The sequence below is a fragment of the Ovis canadensis genome, chromosome 2 (assembly GCF_042477335.2).
Source record: "Ovis canadensis isolate MfBH-ARS-UI-01 breed Bighorn chromosome 2, ARS-UI_OviCan_v2, whole genome shotgun sequence".
Classification (NCBI taxonomy): domain Eukaryota; kingdom Metazoa; phylum Chordata; class Mammalia; order Artiodactyla; family Bovidae; genus Ovis; species Ovis canadensis.
Genome location: NC_091246.1, coordinates 30,918,715 through 30,939,589, shown reverse-complemented (window position 1 = coordinate 30,939,589; position 20,875 = coordinate 30,918,715). Strand labels below are relative to the sequence as shown.

The following is a 20,875-nucleotide window of genomic DNA, read 5'->3' as shown; positions in this document are numbered from 1 at the left end:
TGGCTCAGAGGAGGGGGAGCAAGCAGTAGGGGGTACACATGGGGGTGGTCAAGAAAGGTTTCTTGGGAGATGGAGAAGACAAAAAGGGATTTTGGGAAAACCAGGGAGGAAGGATGTGTGGAGGAAATTCAATAGGTGGTGTCTGAGTTTGGGAGCTATGAAGCACTGCTAAGTTTAAAATTCTGTTAAGAGTCAGAGAAAGGGGCAGGAGTAATGGGAGGTCAGGTAGCTAAGTTACACAGGATCCATCTGATTCCTGCTGCAACCAGGAGGCGGACATTAGTATTGCTGTCATCCCTGTTATAATAAAGACCATTGGTGCAGAGGAAGGCCACCTACCTGAGGTTCCCAGTAAATTGGATTCAGACTCAGGCTTGATGTGTCTGTCTCTGGGGACAGACATGGTGACCAGTGGGGTGGGGGTGGGGGTGGGGACAGCACGGGTAGGATTCCTGACGAATCAGAACAGAGGGGAGAATGGGTCTGATTCTCAAGGGTTTTCCAGGAAACCTCAACCTTGGGGGTTGGATCCTTTCAGCTTCTCTTTTTATTACAGTCATGCTTAGATCAGGAGTATAATACAGTAAGAAACTCTGGGCATCTCATTTTGAATACAAGTTCCTAGGGATGGGAGCAGAGACTGTGAAAAAAGTTCATATACACGAACATGTATACAGGTGGCCCAGATGTTGTGGCCAGAACAACACAGATGCTTTCTGCAGTGGATGGGGGATGTATCTGATACCAGCCTCATCCATCTAAGAAATGTGATGGGCATCTTGCTCGGTCTCTTTGTGGTGGAAATGGAGCAATGAAGAAAGAAACCCAAGGTGGTCTCCCATCTCAGCTTACTGTCCAACAGCTTATTAAATACACAAGCAGGGTATTTTCTGACAAGAAAGTAGTAGAACTCCAATATCCTCTAAAGAGCACCGAAATGGTAAAAACAGCCAGCAAGAATTTCTCAGTAAGAGAGGAGTGTCACCACTAGAGCAAAGAGCAGTTAAAGAAATTTTAGGTAAATCTGAAAAGCTGATTTTATACCAGCTTTTCAGGGGATGATTTTATACCATCAATCAATTCTAATTGCTGTGCTTAAAGGAAATGTCCCATTCCCCTGCAAAGCATCTATGGGTGGCCCCACTGAGACACTTGCAGAGCAGAGAGGAACTGGCCTGCCTAGAGGGGCCCTCATCTAAACCCTCTTACCATCTGGAACAATAAGGCATCCTGTTTCAGGAGTTTTCATTGAAGAACAAATACCAGTTACCAGCAAAACCCTGGTGCACGGCATTGGTTCTAAAAGAATTATAGACAGTGCCACTGCTTTCTGGTATAGAGATGGCATTTGGACAGATGGTAAAGACTGACAAAGAGGTTTCTTTGGGAAAAAAAATTTATTTATCTTGACAAGGTTACACAATTGAAAAAACTTGACAGGGAAAAATTCTAAGTGTCAGTTTATTACTGGACAGAACTATTTTGGATACATCCCTTTAGATGCTTAACCTATAGCATCCTGAAAATACAAATGAATAACCAAAGTTTCAACTTAACATGGTTACTAAAGGAAAGAGAAATTATATAATGGTCGACTTCAAACGTCAATACATTTTAAAGGGAACCAAGCATAAAATTTCTGATGGATACTGCAAAAACCATGGCATGCTTTTTTTCCTTACATTTTCCATCCTTTTTTTAACAGAGAATGAACCAGTATCACAGGAGGTCATTTTTTAATAAATGAAGATTCCTAGAAGCTGTAGATGCAATTTTCTAGATACTCCAGTACCCTGGAATAGAAGTGCAAGACCAACAGCATTCAATTCATCTCAGTATGGTGCTTACCTTAGGAGAACTTAGTGAACTGGATTTTCTAAAAGACGTAAGGAAAACTCATGTAGCTTTTCAGACCACCACACCATAGGATATCATTAAAGGAGAGTATGCCTTGATGCATCATCAGTTTGTACTGAGAGAGAACAGGAGAAAATGAAAGAGAGGGACAAGAAGAAAAGAAGGAGTGTGAGGCAGCCAGAACAGCGAGGGAAAAGGCAGGCAGAGAAGGACAGAGGCAAGAGGGACGGGCCCACTGTTAAAAGGCTCTAGAGCAATTTCTCATTGCCAGAATCTGCTGTATACAAGACAAAAGCAGGCTCTCAACGGATGCTGCATACACGTATGCCTGTGCAAAAGGCATCCTACAACTTCAGCTGTACCAAAAAAATTCATAATTAGTGGGCATCTGTTATTTACCTTTCGTGTTACTGAGCAGTTAGATATATTTTCATTTTCCTTAAATTTTGGTCCCACTTTTAGATTTCATTTATTCCTCACTACTTCTATTTTTTATGTATTTATAATAAAAACTTAAAGAACCTTTTTTAGTATTTCTCTTTGGGGGGTTCTGGTGGTCATAGTGATGGGCACAAAATTTTACACCAAATATTAAACAAGTGTAGTGTCCACATCTAGTTGCTTAGTCCTATATAGGTGATTAGCGAAACAAGATTCATATCGGAAGGTTATAACAGAGCTGAGTATGTTAATAAAAATACACATATAAACCTAATCTATGATTTGTCAATTTCATCTCCTGGTCACAATCCTTAGAACCTTTTGGTGATTAAAAGGAGCAAACCAGCATGAATAAAGCTGGATGGATGTAACAAAGTTTAAAAAGTGGCAACAAAATGTTTCCTTTAAAAACCTGGCCATCTTATGAGTTACTATTGCACTGTAAGACACAGAGAGAAAGGAAAGTCGCTGCTTCTTTAATCTTTCTTGGACAACAGCTGAAGCTTTAAAATTCGAATTTAATTCACAAAACCTCAATAATATCCTTCAGGAAGACCATGTCACAAACTGGTCAAGTAGCCTTCTTTATCTGCTGTGTTGACCAATTTCAGGATGTCCCATGAGTTTCAAGCAGCTGAAGAGCAATGCCCATACCATAGCTGCATCCCCAGTTGAGGGAACTCTTCATTCTTACAACTCAGATGGCTCCTTGGCACAATATCTCAGAGGCCTCTAGGTGTGAAAGGGCCTGGTTTGGAAGGAGCAGAACAAAGAGGGACAAACTTGCATAAAAAAGGGAGAGGAATTCTGAGTTTTTTGGGGCAGCTTGAGAATGGGGTAGGGAACCAAAAGGAAAGAGAAGAGGGACCAGGAGAGACTGTGGGCAGAACCAAGGAAGGAAAGGTAGCAATCAAGGGACCAAGGAGCTCCCCCAGGCAGAGGCTGGCCGATATCTCCTCACCTGGTGAAGCATCTCTCGCTGTTTTATGTTCTTGCCTAGCCTGGGCTACACTGCAACCTCATCCCATGTCAGTGAGTCTGCTTTGTGCAGTGGCTTTGTGTTGGGGGTTGCTTTAGGGAAATCAGGGCTTTCCTGGTGGCTCAGAAGGTAAAGAATCTGCCCGCAATGCAGGAGACCCAGGTTCAATCCCTGGGTCAGGAAGATCTCCTGGAGAGCATGGCTACTCACTCCAGTATTCTTGCCTGGAGAATCCCATGGACAGAGGAGCTGGCGGACTACAGTCCACAGGGTCACAGAGAGTAAAACAAGACTTAGTGACTAATACTTTCTCTACTTTCATTCAGGGAAATCAAGAGAGGGTGGCCGACAGGGGAGGGCAGTCAAGCACAGAATTTAGAAGCAGGGTGATTAAGAACTGGCTGCACCAGGTACCAATCCAAGAACTCCTGCTCATCTGCAGCAGGGGCCTCTAGGCGTCCCACACAGAGTGGCCTGGTACCATTTTAATTTAACTCTAAAGAAAAGGGCAACTCCCTAAGGCAATCGGTTATGAGGATGCCTAAGCCTCAGGGCTTGAAAGGAAAAGAAAGAACCCGAGAACTTTGTCTCAAAGGGAGTGCCAGCATCACTGTTTAAAGAAGCATCCACCCCAGAAAAGAGAGCCCCAAACGCTGGCCTGCTTCTTTAATTCACGGTGGTAAAACCGTAAGCACATCAGTGGAGAAAAGGAGATGCGGGAGGCTCGCTGTGAGCACAGTGCTCACAGACCTCGTCCCTGGAGACGCACCTGCAGGGAGAACGCCCGCAGAGCGGGAATTGGGATCAACGCGGCCATGAAGAAGGCTGTGACGTTGCTGATGGAGGTGAGGGCCACGCTGGCTCCCGTGCGCTTGAGGCACTCCCCGGTCCTGTCCTGAGAAAGAGAAACCACAGTGCTGGGAGCTGCAAGGTGGGGCCTCAGACAACATGTTGTCTGAACAATTAACAATTCAAATAAGTGGCAAAACAAGAGAACCAATATTTTACAATGCTTATGTGAGGGGACATCTCTGCCTTTCTAACACCAACCCTGAAAACCTATCTATCTATAGGCATGTGTTGTTCATGGTCAAAGCACAATGCTGCAAGATAATGATTTGAGTAAATTTTTAATATGATTAAAAAGGGGCAAGGAGAAATGAGAATAAGGTGACCAAAAAACTCAAAGAAACAAATGTGCACTCTGGAACAAGTGTCCTAAGATTCTTCTAACTTACTTATTTACAGGCAGTAACATATCTTCTGACTTGGGACTGAAATAGTTACTGGGCCAGACTGAGAAAAGGCAAAGGACAAACACTCAAGGAACAGAGGGCTTTCTGCTCTCCTCAAAGCTTTCTTCTTTTGTTTTTCTATTACCTCAAAAGGAATTCTTTTATTCTGTCCCGTTTCACTAAATGCATGCGCCAGAAGAAAGACATCATCCACACCAACGCCAAGAGCAAGAAATGGCAAAACCTGTAGTGGAAACACACCACAGTGACATTAGACAAACGAGGTCCAATTCTGAGAATCCTAAAGCCATTTAAAACATTGCCACCAGCACCCCTAGTAGTTGCCCAAAGGACAGCTTACATGAACTCGTGAAAAACTTACTTTTATCTGATAGTTAAATCCCCATATGTAGAAGTTGTAGCTCATAGTAGATCTTGTACATTACTAAGTTCCATGTATAATAATTTTTTAAGTTAATAAATGAAACAGAATCTAACTCATTTAAAGCAGTGGTTCTCAGAGCGTGAGCCCTAGACCAGCATTGATAGGAGCTGGCTAGCCGCCCCTACCCTAGATGGGCTGCATTAGAAATTCTGGCGATGGGGCTCAGCAATTAGGTTGCACAAGCCCTCCAGGTGATGCTAATGCACATTCAAGATTAAAACCCACTGCTCCAATACACAATGTAAATTCCACTGATAGATGAGGCACCTCTGGCTAATCAACAAGCCCATTCAGACCTGCCCACTGTCAAGCGTTCTATTTAGAGACAGCACTCTCTGAGGAATGGGGCATCCAAGCAAAAAAAGCCTGGAAGACCCTATAGGTGATACGGACACACAGGAGGCCAAGTAGGCCAAGCCTGGAGAGGGGTGTTTGTCAATGAACAGTGGACGATGGCTCCTTTAGTACCTGAGTTGTTGCAGCATTAAAGGAAATCCCGATCAATGAGCACAGGCCCAATCCTGCAGCCACTGACAGTGCAACCAACAGGACGCCAGCCAGCCCCACGGCACCCTGGGACTTGGAGCAGTCCCAGCGCAGCATGGTTAAACAGGCATAGGCAAGCTGCAAGCAGAACAGTTGGGGCAGGGGTTGGGGGGGAGGTGAAGGAATGAAGGGGAATCGGAGGAGGGGGGAGAGGGAGGGGGAGACACAAAACAAAAGCCAAACATTAGAATGTATAAAGATTCTAATGTTTTCCCCCACCCATCACCCCAAATCAAAAGGTAGAACTTATTAACTCTCAACAACAACAAAAATTTACATTACAGACATCACACGAAATGATACAAGTCAAAGATGGGCAAACTGCAAATGGTAATAAATGCTTTACATGACCACTTTCTAAACCGTTATGAAGCCGAGCTCTCACTGTCTTGGATGCACGTGTGTGTTAAGAGCAGTTAAAAAGCAGGGGCAGTCATGAAAAGGTAAAAACTGAAAAACAAAACCAACCCCCTCCTCCCCCGAAGAAGTGAATTGACTGTGTGTTACCATCAGTAAATAGCCGCTGGCCACTCGGATGACGCTGACATCAGAGAAGGACTTGAGGATGTCATCCAGGGTTGTCGTGGTAAAGGAAAGCACCTTCTGAGTGGAGTTCTGAGCAACACTCTGATGAACCACCTGTGGTCACAACGCAAGGACAAATTCCCAGATGGGATTTAAGCTGCAATGAGCTTCAAGAGCACAGACTTCAAGTGACATGTCCCCTTTGCCTAACCTCCACTACTTCTGGATGCCTTAAAAAGAGTTCTACATGATTGGTATTTGGACTTGGATTAACATGAAATGACCTGGGCGCAAGACAGTGAAGGCTATTGCTAATCAAGTGAGAACGTGGAGCTGCAGTAAGCTAGTGAGCCTGTGTAATTGAAGTTCACTCTGAGAGCTCTATTTACTCTGCGTCTGAGATTGCTATTCTCCTCTCCATAACTCCACAACTGATCTGCGGGTCCATCAGTTCCCCTCTAATCCAAAACAACTCATTCTTATGGGCACTCCTCCCCCCGCCCCTTTCATTTTGCTGGCCACTTTTAAAAGGTCACATGCAGCTCAGTGGAGGTCACTGCTTGGGAAACAAAGGCCAGCTCCTGTCACATGACCTAACCAAGGGGACTGCAGCTGTGAACAGATTCTATGCCTTGCTAATGTTTTCCAGACACCTTTTCTTGCTAACCAAGTGTTTTTTTAAACTCTGTTATGCCTCAGCTCTGGGGTTCACAACTGGTTCCTCACAATGTTTCAGGGCACTGCAGTTAGAATTAGCATCACCCAGATAGGAAGATTTTTAGTAGAAAGAAAAGGAAAAAGTTCTCATCCCACCAGATTCCCAGAATTACAATCTACCATGAAAATAAATGAGAATGTAAACAATGTTTTAAAAAACATGAAAATGAAGTACTTCGTAACTAAGGGGTCTGTACTAAGATTCAACGGGCATCAGAACACTAGCCGTTTACCTCCACATACGTCCTCTGCCAAGCCTCCAGGATGGCCGCTGCCTTGTCCTCATTCCAGTTGATGTGCGAGACATACTCATAACCCTTGAAGTGTTCATACATTTGCTTGGGAGTCATTAATTGAAACATGGTCTGCAGAGCATGGGCACTGTGATGGGGTGGAAAAGCCACAACATGAGCGTCCCCGGGGAGCAGCTCTCACTGTGCAAAATCCCCACCCAGCACCCTTGACTCACCGCAGCCATCCAGTCCTACGTGAGCACATGTTTCCATTAAAAAGGGACCTGGATGGTTATTTTATTTAATAGATTGATGTACCATATTAAAGGTGTAACCTTACAAACCTTTTACAGATATACCTCCAAATTAAATTAATAGGCAATTTCCTTTCTCAGTTTCTATTCAACGAAACAGGAAGGGTAGGGGAGTAGATAGCTTGACCAGATATGCTGGGCTCAGCGTTGCATGCTTGCTTGTGCAGAAATCCCAGACGACGGCTCTCTCGAGGGAGAAATCTCAGACGGAGTGCCTGACACTTGACGGAGCGGAGTCCACAAGTGCACAGAGGATAATTCTCATTTAGCCGTCAATTGCTGGTCTTTCCTTTTAACAGTCTGTGACAGGGTTCAGCTCGTATCACTTAACTCCACATGGTATGACCAGTCCCTCTTGCCTACTTTATATTTTCCCCAATTTTCTACGTAGTAGGTAGATCTTCTAAAACTCTACACTCACTCACTATGGCCTTGATGAAAATGATAAACCTGTTTTTGAAAAGTTCCCCAGAAGGTGCCTTTTTGAGCTGGTCTGGTCACTAATATTTTCTAATATTCGATTACACCAGACAGCTAGCTAGGATAACAGTTAAGTATTAATACAAACACACTTGCAGATGTCAGAAGAGAAGTGGTTTCTGAGGAGAGAGTAGGCGGCTTGGGTCTTCCGTGCTGGATTACCTGACAAGCTTCCCAGTGCTGTTCTTCACCGTGCCACCCACAATCAGTTCCTCCTGCCAGTGCATATACTTTCTGGATAATCCATGACACCCACCATTCAAAACAAGGGCCATATCAAGAGGCTGAAATAAACAGACAGCCACATAATTACAGGAATTAGTAGGCAGGTCACATGCCTTGTTAAAATCCAGTGCATTAAGGGCTTGTTTGTTTCAGTGAGAACATTAATAACAAGGCTAATGAGAGGCGTATGGCAAATCTTACAGCAAAATTTAGCTCTTTAAACAAACTTAGTTCCACAGACCAAAAAAGTTGAGAGCAAAATCTTAAAAACAAGAGAACTAAAAATGGGGGCAAATATCAAGTTTTTCTCCCTCCCTCTCCTGAGGAGAACGCAATGGCTGTACTTACTTTGGTTGTATTTTTGTTGGGGGCTGTGGCGGGACAGTCTGGATCAGCTGGATTGAGGCAGGGACGGTCCATGTAACCATGACCAACTTCAGCCTTATTCAGCATTTCCTCCCAGCTGTCCACTTGATAGTTTATTTTCTTTAACTCTTCTAGGAATTCCAAAGGGTCAAAGTTTGTCCACTGCAAAGGAGGCTTACCTCTGTGAAAGAAATTAGGAGGTGAGACAATGAAAAAGAGGCTTCTAAGCCCTGAGTAAAATAACCAGACTGAATCCAGATTACATCTGGATTGTACGATGCTTTGTGGGGATACAACTATAATTCTGGGACCCTGGAACAAAAATGAAATGCTCCTTTTCGGTATGCTGCTATGCTGTGCTTAGTCACTCAGTCGTATCCAACTCTTTGTGATCCTATGGACTGCAGCCCTCCAGGCTCCTTTGTCTATGGAGATTCTCCAAGCAAGAATACTGGAGTGGGTTGCCATGCCCTCCTCCATGGGATCTTCCCAACCCAGGGATGGAACCCAGGTTATCTCCCATTGCAGGCGGATTCTTTATGGGCGGAGCCACCAGGGAAGCCCAAGAACACTGGGGTGGGCAGCCTATCCCTTTTCCAGGTGAACTTCCCAACCCAGGAATTGAACCGGGGTCTCTTGCATTGCAGGCGGATGCTTTACCAGCTAAGCTACCAGGGAATCCTCCTTTCCAGTATCCCTATATGGAAACCTATATCGGGAAAATAATTCACGAATGGACATGGCAAGCAGAAAGCTTATAAATTAACAAAAACATTAAAGAATCTTTACTTGCTTATACAGGATATTTAATACCTAAAAACAAAATTAGCCAAATGGGTGCTCTGAAGCAGAAGACTGAAACCCAAAATTCAGGGGGGTGGGGAGGTGGGGAGGAAATCACAAAGTCAAATTAGCATTTGCCAGCCTAATAAATGCTTTGTAAATGTCATCAATAAAAATATTTGATCTCCATTACCTTTAATAATCCCATACTTATGAGTGCTCTCTGACAGCCCAGCAGTCAACCCCACAAGACCCCTGCTGCCTCTGCCATCACCGCCATGAAGGACACTTCCCTCCACACTCACTTTTGAATTTGTGCTGTTGACAGACCAGAAAGGCTTTTGGCTGCCTGTTATGTGGTTCAAACCACACTGTAGCTGCTCAACCAGGCTGAAGTCATTATTCAGAATCTCCCAACCAGAAAACATAAAACCCCTTATTTCCCATCTAAAACTGTACACTGAAGGTCAGGGTATGGCCACTGCAAATTGCTTTTGCAGATATGTGCAAGCTAGAAGAGAAACAATAACCCAAGCACTAACTCTTGCATAATTAACTGAAAATGTCTACATTAATTAACAATTATTCCTTAAATGATGTGGTATACATAATATTCAACTGTGAAGCCTTCCTTACCATGGCCTTCAAAGATAGTAGGTTTCTCTTTTAAATGTCATTAATGTGATCCAAAGAAAGGTTAGCATTTCACTTAACAGGAAGATCTTAACCTTTAACATGAACCCACTAATAAATTCTCTCCTTAAAAAATAAGCTAAAACCTATGTAAATGCTAGGTCTGCAAAACTGCAAACATTTTAAAGAGTTAAAAATCACACATACTCTGAAATAATTTGCATTTTATTTGCATATAAATAGGCTGGTAAAAGTGAATGAAATTTAATGATGCCTACAGAACTTTTTTTGAAAAGAGGAAAAACATTCTGCCCTCTCCCCCAGCTATTCACTCAAAACATGCACATGGAATTTCAATGTTTTTGTTTTTTATTCAAAACTAAAATAAAATAAGCAATGGTAAGGTAACATGAGAAAGATTCTAGGGTTTAGAAATCACAGAGATCAGAAAATAAGATCACACACTTACAGTAGGTATGCCGTCCCAGACTGTAACTTCGCCCCTTCCCAGAAGCAATCCAAAGGTGTAATAATTAAACAAGGGTAAAGATACTCTATTATCTGTCAAAGTTGAAAAGAACAGGCCATGCATTATGCTAATGTATACTACTGGGCTATTTGAGAATTTTTTGCAAACAAAAAGAAAATATATACCTGATCCATGTAACCTGTTTCTGTGATAAGTTCTCCAGATTTATAACACAAATGTTCCAATTTCCACTGCCTATAAAATAAACAGCAGAGACAAATATTTCTTGTAATAAAGGAAATCTGTGCAAAATCAGAACTACAGAATATACAGAAAGAACTCCAATTTTGATCACTTTTCAGTATCTGTCAAAATGAGCAGAGCTTTGCCAAACAGATTCAACAAGCTTACTTTAATGAATAGATAATACACAACTGTAATTAACATGTGGGGTGTTTATGTAAATGAATGCTACCAAAGTACTTGAAAAGTCTTGTTTTCTTAAGTGTTCTCCCAATAATCTTGTTTACACCATTAACCTGCTTTTCCACATACATTAAACAACTTTGGGGCAGATAATTCAGACCTGAATTGTCAGAAATTCAAAATAGGTGGGGACTAAATTAGTGAAGTTCACTGACTGGATGAGCAAGCTCTGGGAGTAGATGGTGGACAGAGAAGCCTGTCATGCTGCAGTCCACGGTAATGTCTTTATCAACAGTGTTCAAAATGAATGTTTCTCCTCTTAACCACAAATGTAAACAACATTTCCAGGTAGACTGGTTTCCCACTTTACATTCTTCTATTCTTGTCCTACAGAAATTATATTAAATATACTGATCAACAATTACCTCTATTAACTATCATCTGTCTATTACAGAGTTTTGTTATCCCTAAAAGAGTGCTAAATAAACCCAGACCTTTTCCCCAAGTGTATCAGGGAAATAAGTCCAATTTGGAAAAAGAGAAAACTAGGAAGGGGTAATGATGAGAATTCCAAGTAAAGAAAAACATATATAAAACTCCCTCTAGACTGCTCTATTTCATTGAGCTCCTTTTTCTCTCTTATACTAGTTACCTAAAAGGGCATTCTGGACTTTGCCCTCTTCCTTATGGAAACTTCCCATATATCTCAGCGCCTTGCTGAAATGCCACCTTTCTGCTAAGCTTTCTTTGATCAGTCCCATTGAAAGTGACCCCTTTCTCTTGAACCCCAGAACAGTGCTCTCCTTGTTGACATGAGCACCTGCAGGAGAGACTGCCTGTGTTTGCTTTGTACCTGCTTCTCTGTATTGTCTTTCCTCTGCCTAACTACAGGCTGTCAGCTCCTGAGAGCAGCGCCCAACTCACCCAACCATCCATCCACCTACCACTCATCCATCTATACATATACTTACATTTTAATTCCATACAGCACAACACGTACTATCTAGCACTAGTAGGTTCTCAACATCACTTATCAACTAACTCTTTCTTACACTTGCTTGAGAAGGGCATGGCTATGCTTCAGAAAATCCACTGGGCTTAGAGTCAGACGAAAGGGTTTGAAACCTGGCACTACTATTTGATAACTATTTGAACTCGGACAAATGCTTTAATTAATCAAATTCTAGTTTTTTCACCTAAAAAAAAAAATGAAATGGGTTGAATGAGGTATTCTTTAAAGTTCAGGTCAATGCATAAAAGTTCCCTGGTTCCACTGTTGTGTAAGATGGTGATTTCATTGTACAGATGCTCCCACCTTCTCCTTAAGTGTGTAAGGGACAAGCCCTCTTAAAGCAGGGTCCCGTTTTGTTAGGAATGCTTTGGGTATGCTTACAGCAGCCCTGGGACACCCATTTCCAGGTTCTTTATGGGCCTCCACTTGCAAGCTCTGCAAAACTGCACTGGTTGATTGCGTCCCCAACAGCACTCCTTACAGACTGAGAGGGCTATGCTGAGAAGAGTGAAGATGGGCTCTCGGGCCAAGTCTGCCTGACAACAGCACTAAAAACCCTCCTTCCCTTTTCCAGAGCCCTTCCAGACGTCCATGCACCTGATCTTGTTCTGGTAACCTCCTGAGAAGAAGAGCGCACATATGATCACAGACTTAGTTCACAGATGAGGAAACAAAGGTATGCCAAAGATAGATGACTTGTCCTACACTGGGGCCTGAGGACTTGATCTCCAGCTGTGTGGGTTTTAGAGTCAATCCAATTAAGACCATGGAACTTGGAGGTTACAGTAGGAGGGACAAGTACAGATTTTGGTTTTACTCTCCACCCTTCATTCTCTCTGGACAATGAATATATCTATCCTGCTGCTTCCTCTTCTCTCCTAGGAGAAACTGTACTTGCCAAGCACTCAGTTTAGAGGTGTCTGATGATGAGCTGGGGTGGGGGGGGGAGGATAAAGTTAGGTGAATGCCAACCCAGCGGTATTTTCAGTTCTAGGAGAAGATTCAGTTTAAATTCAGCAATCCAAGCAGTTACTCAGTCAAGCAACTCCAAGTGCCTGCTCTGATTTAAGTGCTGAGGTACAAGAATGGATAAGATGTGGTCCCTACACTCTGATCTAAGTGTTGGGGTATGAGAATCGATAGGACGTAGTCCCTACACTCCATTTAGATAGGTAAGAAAAACGACTGGTGGTTTCATTCCAGAACTCTTCTTATGCTTTTACTACGTCCACAGCATTGCTAAATTAGCTACAAAGTTGAAGGGCAGTATTTTGCAAAGGTGTCTTAATCCACCTTACTCTGCCTACCTGTCCCCAGGAATTCATCACAGTACTTCAAACTATTTTTTTTGTTGTTTTTGTTAACACACACCAACTGTTCACATCTGTACTGAATACAAAGTAATGAGAAGTAACTTCTTTCTTATTCTTTGTGAATTGACAAAAATGTAACTGGTCCAGAAATATCTAAAATAGTGAAACATCTTTGGAATGGGTAGGCAGCCACCCAAATGGGTGTTTGAAGGACCATACTCATTTGGTTAGAGTGCCAAGATACTTACTGAAAATACATTGTAAAGTAATGTAATTCATATGTTAACTAAACTCTAGAGACAAATCAAGACTTTAAAAATCATTTCACTGGAAAACTATCTGAACTAACACTCCAGGTGTATTTCCAGAGCAACTTTATTGACTAAAACAAAGGAGTCTAAAGGCAGCATGCTCTCCCCACCACCTTACCTGTTATACATATATACATGGACCCGGCTGGCCTGGAGCGCCGAGTCCAGGTGCTGTCGGAGTGCTTCTGTGGTCAGGACGTTAGCACCTTCTTCCTTGGGGGTCTGAATCATGAGTTGAGGATTAAACATAGCCTCTTCTCCAATCTTCTGACGAGTATAATTTAATTCACGACTCACTCGTCCACCAACTGGTAAACACGTAGAGGTTTCAATTAGAACAGCAAAATCCCCAAATTCACATTCCATTATCTCATTAAAAGGAGCAGGGTACGTGATAAATGAGCTCTGGTCATGAAGATGTACGGCTGATGTGAGAGGAGTAACGTTCACTTTATTATGATTGGCAATGTGAACTCTACCAATAACAAACATATAAAAAATACTCACTAAACCTGTTAACAATGGTCCTGCCTGTCACATACGCAAATCTAATGCACGCGTGCTCTGTGCACCTTCTAACTAATACACCATATGTATAAGGGGGAGGGGGAAGGAAAACTTGAGACACCTATTCCTTGCAGACCAGACCAAATACCCCTGTTACAATTTCTTTCACTTGTATAAACAATGTGGCCCTGCAGTGCATTTCAAGATAAATGGCTTCAATTTACACTCTTCTCCTAAATAATCTGGCAAAGGTAACAAGGAAATGTTTCTCCTTGTTGGAAAAAGAAATAAGGAAAGGTGGCAAATGTGTATTTAGCACAAAACTTGCCAGGAGAAAATAAATAATGTGATTCATGTCAGATGCACAAGGGCAAATCCCACTTGAGAGGAACCACATGGATCCGCCATGGCTGTCTTGGGAGGCCCTGGAACCTGCTCTCTCAGACTCACGTGTTCAGCATCCAGAAAGCACAGGTGTCAGGTTCTGAGTCACCTGGGGGTGGGCTGCCTGTGTTCTGGAAGCTTCCCTAGTAAGTCTGAACCCCCGCCCCAGAATCTCCAGCAAGCAGCCACGGCTGGGCATGAGAAAAGCCAGCACGACGAAGCCCAAGTAACGCTGTTACTAAAAACTGCTTGTCTTCTTCCTTGGGTCCTAGGTTATACTTGAGTTAGGGCTTTAGTACATGCCGAGCTCAGGATGCTGCAACATATGGCAGAAGGGAGTTTCACTTCCCAGCGGGGCTGTGTGCGCAGATGGGCTGTGGGCATGGATGGGCGCTGTGAGAAGCAGCTCTGAAGAGGCTGCTTTGATTCAACATGGGTAAGTCAGGGCTTTGAGGGAAGGCCCGCAGGGGCAGCACACGTAAGAGAATCCTGGAGCACCCACACGCTCCAGTTCCTACAGGCACTGTAAGCTGAATGTTTACTGAAAAGCAGGCCTTCAGCTATCTTTCAGAAAGAACCCTCAAGGATCACCTCAGTTTTCCCACGAGGAGAAATCGCTTTTCTTCAAGTTTAGTATTCAAGGACATAAACATTTGGTTTGAGCAAGTAAATAAGTACTGGGAACAGCGGGTTGTTTAGTTCTCTTGGCATATTTTATAAACAAGAGAGCAGGATAAAAAGCAAATAATGCCCTCATTAGGAAAACTAGTCCAGATTTGCAGACTGGCAGGGTCATCTGTGCAGGTTCACGCAGATGGCCAAGGCCACCGCAGAACTCTGCGAGGTGAGGTTGAACATACTGTGTGTGTTCGAGAGAGAAGAGGAAGGGGGAGGGGAGGTTAAGTGGGAAGGGGTGATCGGGAGAAGAGAGGGGGAGAGAGGGAGGGGAAGAGATAGAGAAATGATCAGTTGGCTATGCTGTAGAAAATTTTGATAAATGCCCAGGGAATTATTGAGGCCCTAGCAATAAATGCAAAGTTAAAGACCATAGGAAAACCTAGAAAACAACTTGCAATAGAGGAAGAATTTACATAACGCCACAGGCCTTCTCAGGATCCTCCACTAAAGCTGCCTGCAGGCAGGGTCTGGCTCCTTCTGGCAGGAATCACTATGCATTATTTCAACCAATTAGCTAGTGAACTAAATTGCACTCAATCCACGTTCTCCAGAGATAGAAAAGCTGTTTGAGGCCAAAAAAAGAAAAAAAAGCCAATTACTAGTCCAGAGGTCACTTCAGAAAACCACAGAGTTGCACACCAAGGAGCTCCAAATAGCCTTTTCAAAAAAAAGCAAGCTCAGTCGCTTCCTTTTCTCTGGACATAAGACATCAATGCTCTACACATATCAATCATTTATATTTCTACCTGCCTCCTTAAACACTGGCATAGTACATGATTTCTCATTCTGTTTACAAAGTTGTAGTACTTGCTTTACCTTTACTGAAGCTTAAAATGTCGCCTGAGTTAAAACCATGCGGTAAAAACAAACAACATCAAAGTAGGACCACAGACATTCCACGCCCGCCCCGGCCCCCACCCACCACCCCGGCCAAGAAGCTGCCTGTAACTATAACCAATATGGTGACGACCTGAGAGGATGCACACAAAAATAAAAATCGAATGCAAGATTCATGCTGCTAAGAACTTAAAACTCTTCTAGACCAACCTGATAATGGATCAATTAATTTATCACAGTTGGTTTCAGAAATGATGCTATTTCCTACAAGGTAGGAATTATATAACACCATCTTTTCAGAATTTTTAAGATGTATATTTAACACCTACATTTTAATAAAGGGGTATACTTGTCATATCTATAGACTTTTTGCTCGTCCACTTCTTTGCTCTAGGGATAAATATGAATATTTCACTAATGTGACAACCAGTTTCAACCAATACTATTCTCACTGGCAGATTTAACAACTAGAGGTGAAGGACTCTGAATTCTAAAGTTTCCTCAACCGGCTATGCTATGTCCTACTTTTGAGTACTGTTAAATTATTTTTCCATATTATGTGACCATATTTTACTTAATACTTCACCTTACACAAACAAATACTTTTTTTTGAATGTTTTTGAAAAACTATTTAGTAACTTTTTAAAAAGTTTAGTTGATACCCACTTGCTTTGATAAATAGTTGTGCCATAAACCATTCAGCCAGGGGTCAAGTGCTATGTGCTACACACCGGGGTGTGTGGTGGCTAAGACAATTCCAAGAGGCTCTCTGGCCAGTGAAGCAAAGAGGCAGTACACAAGCAAACTGATGTGTGGTAGCTTCATGGCATGACAAGTACCAAGGAGGAAATCAAGATGGGGATGCCCTGTGAGTTACTGGGTGGTGGAGAGCAGGGGAAGGGCCAATTCAGATGGAGTTGCCAGGAAGACCTAGAAGGAAGAACTGCTGACGTTGATGTGGAAGAGCTTGGGGAACAGCATTCTGGCCAGAAGAACCAGCAATCACAAAGTCCTCAGGTTTGCCTTGCTGCGGGGAGAGAAAGAAGGCAAGAATGGCTGGAGCTTGGTGAGACCATGACCTAATCACTCACTTGGTTGCTCTGGCAGACTGAGCTCCTTCTCGGGTGAACCTGTGTCATAAACCACACGGCGTTCACATGGTCTTACGTTAGTATTCAGTCAAAGCACTCTGGAAGAAGCTACCAGAAACAGAAGCCCCTCTGGACAGGGCAGTTTTACGGACTTACTGACTTTTGCTCCTCTAGCAAATGCCTATCCTAAAATCACAGCTCAGTGACGGTCCCCGAGATGATCCTTGTCTTCCTATCTTGGTCACCATGCACAAGTGTGGAGCTGTGGTCTCAGGAAGCCATTTCAGGTGACCAAAATTACAGGTGTGGTATGGGGGACATGTTTTGCTCCCTTCTCTTTACCATCGTCAAGGTCAAAGTCCTTCATTATTACTTAAAAAATAATCTCGTATTTGTGCAATACTGCATAGTCATTTTTGACTACTGAGCAGAATGACCCATAAGATCCATAATTTGTCATATAGATGTGGGGATACAGCCATGTGAACATGGTTATTACCATGTGGTGGTTTATGACTAACGTTTACCTGCTTCCCTTTGCAGGGGGAGGTTTATCTCTATTTCTTAATCCTTCTGCAAAGAACACATAAAATTAAGACTCCCGTGCAACAAAAAGAGAAAAATACCAAAGCTACCTGACAGGCACCTGAATTAAAAATAAACTCGATGCAAGAATATTATGCACCTCTATCACAGTCTGAAGTCCTCTTAATTTTTCCTTCTCCTAAACTCAACAAAGCAACAAAATAACAACTGAGCTTTTTGAACAAGACTCAGGAAAACTGATACTGAGGATCCTAGGACACAAAATAAAGTTTCTATGTGTGCGGTGCTTTCCATTTGCAAAGCCCTTCAACAGTCATTATTTACGTATCTTTAAACATTTTGCTTAGTGCTGTGCTATGAAGGCAATGGCACCCCACTCCAGTACTCTTGCCTGGAAAATCCCATGGATGGAGGAGCCTGGAAGGCTGCAGTCCATGGGGTCACTAAGAGTTGGACATGACTGAGCAACTTCACTTTCACTTTTCACTTTCATGCATTGGAGAAGGAAATGGCAACCCACTCCAGTGTTCCTGCCTGGAGAATCCCAGTGATGGCAGAGCCTGGTGGGTTGCCGTCTATGGGGTCGCACAGGGTCAGACATGACTGAAACAGCTTAGTAGTAACAGTGCTATGCTTAGCTGCTAAGTCGTGTCTGACTCTTTGCGACCCCATGGACTGTAGCCTGCCAGGCTCCTCTGTCCATGGGATTTCCCAGGCAAGAAGGCTAGAGCAGGCTGCCATTTCTTCTCTGCTTAGTGCTACCCACCCCATCAAGCTGGAGCAAGGTAGGTGGACAGGCGATAGGAACAGAGCTCAGAAGACCTGGGTTCTGAGTCCCAGCCTTGCCACTCAAGGAGCTGAAGTTTGGGATGTAGTTGAGTCTCAGTAACCTTCTCCGTAATGTGGGGTAAAAATGACACTACTAACCTCACAGGATTGTGTGAAGACTGACAATTAGGTGAAGTTTCCCAAACCCTTAACCAGGAGCTGAGCAGCCCTCCATTAGTTTGTCTATTGAAGGGCATATATTGTCACCCATCCTTTACAGAGCAGGAAACACAGGTGCAGAGTTTGGGTGACTTGCCCAAGGTTCCCAGCTGATAGCAAAGGTGGAGTCAACCTTTAACCAACTGCCCTGCAAACCTCGGGGCTTCTGTGCACCAGCCGAGGACATGAGTTGAGGAGTGCCCAATTCCACATACCAGACCACCAATAGAGCTTTTAGAATTACACAGGATGAATAATTGCTATCTTTATTTAAAGAACAGCAATGTTACCTCTCAGATTTTTTTACCACCATCAAGGAGATAGTTTTTTTTTTTTTTTTCCCCCATAGGACTCCAAGGGCAGCAATGAACAGGCCTCATTTTCCTGTGGTCCCCAGAGGGGCTGTCTTAGAGGAGCAGAGTGATGAGGGCGCACAGCTCTAAGCCTCCTGACCTACAAAGTCTACCATTTCATTTTTCAGAAATCAGAGGCTTAAACCAGTTTTTTCAAAGAAGTGGTGTACAAAGGATCACTTCTGCAAAAAAGTTCTTCATCAAGTTAGGCTGATCCTTCCCTCTCCGAATTCAACTAAGTATAATTTTCCCAGGTGAAGAAGGGCCATTAGATAGGTGGGAAATCCTTCTGCTCAGGGGTCCATACCTCCGGGTCAGTGCCCTTCCAGTCCATGGCAGACCTCAGACGTTCCCTGTGATGTTCTGCGGGATCCTTCCTCAGCACGGCCTTTCGCACAGAGCTTAATAAACATCTATGGCATTCATGCAAAAAGCTTTTGCCAAAAGCGTATTGTAATTCACATAAAGATGTTCTGAAGGACCAACCGAAGTGTTTTTCCCAATAAATTCCAAGTCCTTTCAGGGAGGAACTGTCCGCTGCCCACTCACCTCGGCTCACACTCAGTGTGTCGGATGAATAAATGAATGAACAGCCTCAATACAGAGCCTTGGGAACAGGCAGTCATCTGTATAAGATATTAATTCTCCCCAAAGCCTCAAAAGTCAATCAGTCAAAACAAATGACCCTTTCAGCCTGAAAAGTACCCACTCAGAGTCCAATTAAGAAAATGGGGTCTGTGTATATGCAAGTGGGGCATTTGCATTTGATTAATCCCATGAATTATCTAACAGCCTCTAGACAGATTTTTTTCCCCCCTTTAGTTGCTTCAGGTCCTCTTTTCAATCTTGCAATTGGTAACTGTGAGCATGAAAAAGTACACATCTCTAAAACAGTGTAACTGTAAAATTATTAGCACCAGCTCATTTTCTAAACTGGAAAAAAATGAAGATTCAGTAATTTGGGCAATGGGCTGAAAACTTCTGGGCTGTGAGTTTCAGTCACTCTTCAACCCATCTCTTTTATTCATGACTAGCCAAATGCTGCTGAAGCTTCTAGGCTGTTTTTTTTTTTTTTTTTCCTCCTGGTGGGATTGTGCCCTTGGGTATTGCCATGGGAAAATGCTACAGTCATATAGCCCAAAGAGAATCTGTCTTCATGAACAGAGCCCAGTGCCATGAAAACAGCAAAAACAAGACAAGAGCCGGACAGACACATTGCAACGCCTCCCCAGGGACTGCGTCGGGGGACGAGGAGGGCCAAGTGCTGTGGTAGCAGCAGCTCTGAGCATGCGCCTACTACTAGCCCCCCACACCAGCTGTTTGCAGTGCCATCTGTTCCCACCCGGGCTGCTTCCTCTGAATGGCTTTCCTGAAGCCTCCCGCTCGCCCTGTCGGACACGATCAGGTCAGCCCAGCGCTCTGCCCACACTGGACCTGCTGCCTGCACTGCCCCACCCCCCACCCAGTATTTCTTACAGGGCCACCAATTCCCAAGATGACACTGTGTCTGTCAGGAGGCCCATTCTTCACTGGTCTCTTGCTGCTGCAGCAAATGAGGGCTGCGGTCAACCCCACCTAAGAGGGGCCGAGTGAAGTCAAGCCTGCAGAGCTCAAGATGTCCTTGGCTTCCAGCAGAATGTGGCAGAGTGGAGCCTGGCTCTATCTCTAAGTGCATACTTGCCCAGCTGTGAACTGTCCCAGGCCCTACAGTGATTTCCCCCGACTGCTCAAATGCTACTGCAGGCAGATGTAAACCCCAGTCCCATCCTTCTGCAGGAGCTGAGCAAGCCCAGGAGGGTCCGACACAGAGTGGCATGTTTGCTCAGAGGCAATGCTGGACCGGGAAGAAGAATCAGGGACCAAAGACAGCCTGTTGTTATCAAGTTCTAAGTTCTCAGTTTAAGTCCTCCTAATATCTTCATTTAAAAAAATAAAAATACAAAGCAACTGAACAACAACAAAACTGAATGCCTTTGCAAAGCTGCAGGCTCTCTATCTAGCATTCAGGCTGTTGCATAACATTAACCCCAGTTCCCTTCTCCCGGGCTTCTGTGAGGCTGACATCACCTCTCTGCTCTGAACAGTCTCCTTGCCATTATCCAGCCTGAGCTTCTTTTCACTGGCCTCCTACTTGAGCAGCTTGGGGTGGGGGAGACGATATGAGTCCCCACCTTCGCACAGA

The 20,875-nt window shown here is 43.7% G+C and overlaps 1 protein-coding gene across 3 annotated transcripts in view; it reads right to left on the bottom strand.

Moving 5' to 3' along the window:
- Positions 1-20,875, bottom strand: part of PTCH1 (patched 1) — a 62,466-nt gene that overhangs the window by 26,674 nt on the left and 14,917 nt on the right. For 2 of the 3 annotated variants that reach the window (XM_069573897.1, XM_069573899.1), the window contains exons 3-12: positions 13,429-13,618; positions 10,434-10,503; positions 10,249-10,340; positions 8,346-8,544; positions 7,935-8,056; positions 6,979-7,126; positions 6,011-6,142; positions 5,426-5,581; positions 4,658-4,756; positions 4,047-4,172 (exon numbers count right to left, since the gene is read on the bottom strand). In XM_069573897.1, coding sequence (XP_069429998.1) covers positions 4,047-4,172; positions 4,658-4,756; positions 5,426-5,581; positions 6,011-6,142; positions 6,979-7,126; positions 7,935-8,056; positions 8,346-8,544; positions 10,249-10,340; positions 10,434-10,503; positions 13,429-13,618 — 1,334 coding nt within the window. The remainder of the gene's footprint in view (positions 1-4,046; positions 4,173-4,657; positions 4,757-5,425; positions 5,582-6,010; positions 6,143-6,978; positions 7,127-7,934; positions 8,057-8,345; positions 8,545-10,248; positions 10,341-10,433; positions 10,504-13,428; positions 13,619-20,875) is intronic. The other variant, XM_069573898.1, reaches the window with a different exon arrangement.